This window comes from Hippocampus comes, unplaced genomic scaffold (assembly GCF_001891065.2).
Source record: "Hippocampus comes isolate QL1 unplaced genomic scaffold, H_comes_QL1_v1.1 scaffold223, whole genome shotgun sequence".
Taxonomy (NCBI): Eukaryota; Metazoa; Chordata; class Actinopteri; order Syngnathiformes; family Syngnathidae; genus Hippocampus; species Hippocampus comes.
Genome location: NW_017804808.1, coordinates 427353 through 431852, shown reverse-complemented (window position 1 = coordinate 431852; position 4500 = coordinate 427353). Strand labels below are relative to the sequence as shown.

The following is a 4500-nucleotide window of genomic DNA, read 5'->3' as shown; positions in this document are numbered from 1 at the left end:
TGATTTTTCGTATGAATCGTCCAAAGGGCGTATCACTAAACTCACCTGGGATGTATGCACAGAACACGAGAGCGAGATACGGCGAGAGGCACGATTACGAGGCAAGTTGGTCATTAGATTTGTAGGCTAATCGCTATGAAAAATATTATGAAACAGTGTTGGTTATTCTATAATTTACTGGTTGTAGCATGGTACCTTTATGAATAAAACATTCGTCACAAGGTGTAGTAATGCTAATGTTAACTGTTGGTAGAACTAATGATGACGTGTGTTAAATTTGAAGGTTGTTTGAAAAAAATGCCGACCGTGAAGTTTTTTTTTTGAGGTAGAAATCGGTCGGGTTACCGGAAACAAACTACTTTTTTTCCTACGCCTGAGAATGGCAATGTCATTTCCTTTTGTGTGTGTGTGTGTGTGTGTGTGTGTGTGTGTGTGTGTGTGTGTGTGTGTGTGTGTGTGTGTGTGTGTGTGTTGTTGTATACTGACATTTGGGTTTCAGATCAAAAGGTGGCGATGACCCAAACGTTCAGAATTCGAGCTGTATTTCATGCTTTTTTACATTTCGATGTGTTAAACAACCTAGGACGGAGCGCCCTATGCTCGAAGGCACCCACTTTGCAAATGAGCCACAAATTTTGCAACAGAAATTATTACATTAACTTCGTGAAAAACATTTAATATTTGGTGGTATAAACCTGACGAGCAATACCTGCATCATGTCTGCGATCCATTGACTTCACGCAAGACTGTTGTAGTGTTCATTCAAAATTGTTTTCCAGGCCTTCGCTGCAGCCTCTTTCAATTCTTGTTTGTTTCTGGGAGTTTCACCCTTCAGTCTCCACCTCAGGAGGTGAAATGCATGCTCTGTTGTGTTAAGGTCAGATGATTGACTTGGCCAGTCTGACACCTTCCCTTTTTTCCCCTGATTAAGTCCTTTATTGTGTTGGCAGTGTGTTTTTAGGTTATTGTTTTGTTGCTTGAGGAAGCTTCTCTCGATTAGTTTGGACACATTCTTCTGTAAATAGCCCACCTAAATGGTTTTGTAGAGTTCGAATTCATTCTGCTTCTACCAACATGGGTTACGTCGTACCGTATAAGATACATTTACTGCAGGCGCAAAGGTTTCTCAAAAATAAATTGCAGTTTTGTTTGTTTTGTTTTGTTTTTTACTTAATGAAGCCATAGTTAAGATGAGGTCGTCAGTTATGCAGACTACTGGGGGTTTATTTCTTGTTACAGGAAGTGAAGGAAGCACGGCAGCGGTATGAGACAAGTCTGGTGGAGGTGGATTCTGGGCGCAAAGAGGAGTACGAGTCCAAACTGAGTCTGGCACTAGCAGACATGAGGGTGCAGAATGAGGAGCAGATGAAGATCTACAAAGATAGCATGGAAAGCACTTACGCCGCCAAAGTATGGATCCACTGCACGGACACTCGTCATACATGAGATTTGTTGATTTCATTCATTCAACTTTTCACAAAAATGTTCATTTCGAACAGGGATGTAACGAAGGATTATTTTAATAATCAATTATTTGCTGAATTGGATGAAAAAAAATACAGTTTGATCCGTTTCTTGAAAATGAGCACATTATTTCAAATTGAGAATGCAAAAATTGCACGAAATTAAACTGAAGATCATTTATTTAATTGTCTGGGCCCTAACGTGAGAAATTGTGCAAACAAGTTTGATCGTTGTTGTTCAAAGTCAAGTCAAGCCATGTCAAATCTATTGATACAACCCTAAATCACATAAGAGTCTCAAAAGAGCTTCACATGCCCACAGCTGACAAATATTAACAGCATCCCCTGAGCTGAAACCCATAGGAGGGAAAGGAAAAACTGAACAAAAATAAATAAATGGACCCAAGACTATCTTGGGGAGAATAAGACACCTTGAAAAGGGGCTACAGATGGGGAATCTCCTTTTTAGGATGAACAGACCGCAATGGATGCTGAGCGGCAACATATAACACACTATGATATACAGTGGTACCGCTACTTACGAAATTAATTGGTTCTGAAAGAAATTTCTTGACTAGAAAATTAGATATGCGTTTTCCATGCCCTAATCCGTTCCAAGCCCCCCCCCCCAAAATTCAGACATAAATGTTTTCTTAAGCATAAAAATGCATCAAAACATGTAACAATACAATTAGATTCTTGCACAGTAAATGAGAGTTATGCATAATGTAAAAAACAAAGAATAAAGAATAAAAATGTGGCCATTTAACTTTTAACTGCATCCTCATCATTTTTTGCTCTCTTTAGTCCATATTCGCTCTCAGAAGTAGTTTTTGACTGGCATTTTGTAAAGAACTGATCCGAGGACATTTGCTTTTGTCGGCTTTTAACAATCTTTTGAAAATGTCCCAAGGCAAACATCAGCATAGTGAGCGATTGCCAAACTGGTCAACACTTTTTCTGGGTGATTCACATTTACGTCAAACTATTGGGAACGCCCCATGGCCCAGGGTCGCACGACAAGGACGCTGCAGACACCTATCTATCCACACACACAGACACATACGGTCGAGGTTACTCTTAGCCAATGGGATACCAGGAAGGTGTTAGGTAATAGCCAATGGCAGAGCAGCTACAAGGATGTTGCGTTCGGGAAACTCGGAGCTGCTAGCAGCAGCCCATACTGTATTTTTACCTTTCGTATCTTTAAATTTCTTTCATAACAAAAGGCAATATTTTCCTGTTGAGGGGTTTTGTAACTTGAAAATTTCGTGTGAAGAGACGCTCGTAAGCAGAGGTACCACTGTAGTACTATCCACTGTTAAAGTATAAAGAAATGTAGGTTAAGGTATAATTTCACTTTATTTTGATTCAACACAAAGTTAAAGGCTCATGTAACGAGCAGTCACGGCTCACCTGTTTTCTGAGTTGGACCTTTGCAAGCTGAGCTCCGAGGTACTGTGATGTCATTTTCAGTCAAAACCAAGTGGCAAAATGGCCGCACTCTGAGATGGGTAAAAACAGGTGCACAGAATATCATTTTTAGACTCCTGGGGCCACATAGAACATATTGTAAAGAAAAGGTATGACTTGACTTCCCCTTTTAAAAACTTGTAATCACAAGGCAATTGCCTAATTGCTCCAAAATAATTGGACTATAATTATTTCAGAACCTTTGACTTTGCAGAAGTAAATGTACATTTCTTTTAAGGTTTCAGTTTTCTCTTGCTGTGTGCTGATTTACAAGTTGAGTTGATTTACCTGACTCAAAGTAGTAGAGCATCCTCTTGCAAAAGGGAAAAAAAACCCAATTCATCAAATGATCTCTCTCAAACAATTCATATAGGCACACAGAGGACAGCGTGAACTAAGATGGGACTTGTCTCTCAAGGTGAAGAGCCACCAACCCCTGACAACAGGGCGAATGAAATGAGCAAATGAGCTGACATAACCAATACTTCAGTGACTTAACTTCCTGCTTGTCAGGAAGAAACCAGCCCAGCGCACTTCCTCTTTCATTGTGACAGTAAGACCAAACTACATTAATTTTATGTTTGTGTTTGAAGATGGACAACGTGCAACGGTTGTCTGAAGTGAACGGAGCGTCAGCCAGCATTGCCCGAGAGGAGCTGAGAGAGTCGACCTTAAGGATTGAGAGCCTCACTGCCCAACTGGAAGGCCTGCAGAAAGAGGTTAAATGAAATGTTGCGGTTGGGGTTTTCGGACGCTTTTAAAATGCACCATCAGTCTTTGTTCATGGATGCCGAGAAGCACAAGCGACGTGGTTGGCTTTGAATACTTAATTTTCCGCACTATGGGACACACTTAAAATTATTCAATTTTCTCAAAAGCCAACAGTTTACATTATAATCTGATACGCGTTATATGTGGAGCACTATACTAATTTCTTGGACGTAGTATTTTTAATGTTCTGTAAAATGCTTTGTTACAGCTGCAGCCTGTTGTGAAAGCTCTCTATAAATAAAGCTGTATTGTATTCCCTTTAAGCGTAGCTCCATCTAGTGGATGCATAACGCAACCACAGCCGCTACTGTGGCTTCTATTTTATGCGCCTTATAATGCGATGCGCCCTACATATGAAAATGGTTTTAGAATAGGCCATTTATTCAGAGATGAAAGTCCTCCGGATTTTCCCGGAATTCCGGGTTTTTCAAATTTTTATGAAAATTTCTCCGGAGAATTGAGGAAAATTTGCATAATCCGGATATTAGTTGACAACATTGAACGAAGACGCGTTTGAGTTCGTTGTATTGCTTTCACGAGCGTAGCCATATTGAGGCACTAACACTAGGAACAGTAAAGAGATTTTTGTTTGTGTAATAACGACAGAAGGCATGATGGCGTTTGACTAATGGTTTAGTAGAACGAATGGCAACTCGCAACAACAGTAGCAAGCGTCATTTTGCCTCTTGGGTTATACCATCTCAACTAGAACGTGGGGGATAGTCCCCAAACAATTTTCGTCTCTTTATAAACACACCCGCTAAACCCCAGTGGAACGAATAAAAGACGCCGT

General features: G+C 40.2%; 1 protein-coding gene and 1 long non-coding RNA gene across 3 annotated transcripts in view; one reads left to right on the top strand and one right to left on the bottom strand.

Moving 5' to 3' along the window:
• Positions 1-3538, bottom strand: part of LOC109511629 (uncharacterized) — a 7606-nt gene extending 4068 nt beyond the window's left edge. Inside the window, exon 1 of the long non-coding RNA XR_002167357.1 lies at positions 3225-3538. This is a non-coding gene — a long non-coding RNA (uncharacterized LOC109511629). The remainder of the gene's footprint in view (positions 1-3224) is intronic.
• lmnb1 (lamin B1) overlaps positions 1-4500 on the top strand; it is a 25310-nt gene that overhangs the window by 4042 nt on the left and 16768 nt on the right. For both annotated transcript variants that reach the window (XR_002167349.1, XM_019862832.1), the window contains exons 4-5: positions 1240-1410; positions 3530-3655. Coding sequence is in view for 1 of the 2 variants with exons in the window: in XM_019862832.1 (XP_019718391.1) it covers positions 1240-1410; positions 3530-3655 (297 nt within the window). In the remaining variant the exon portion in view is untranslated. The remainder of the gene's footprint in view (positions 1-1239; positions 1411-3529; positions 3656-4500) is intronic.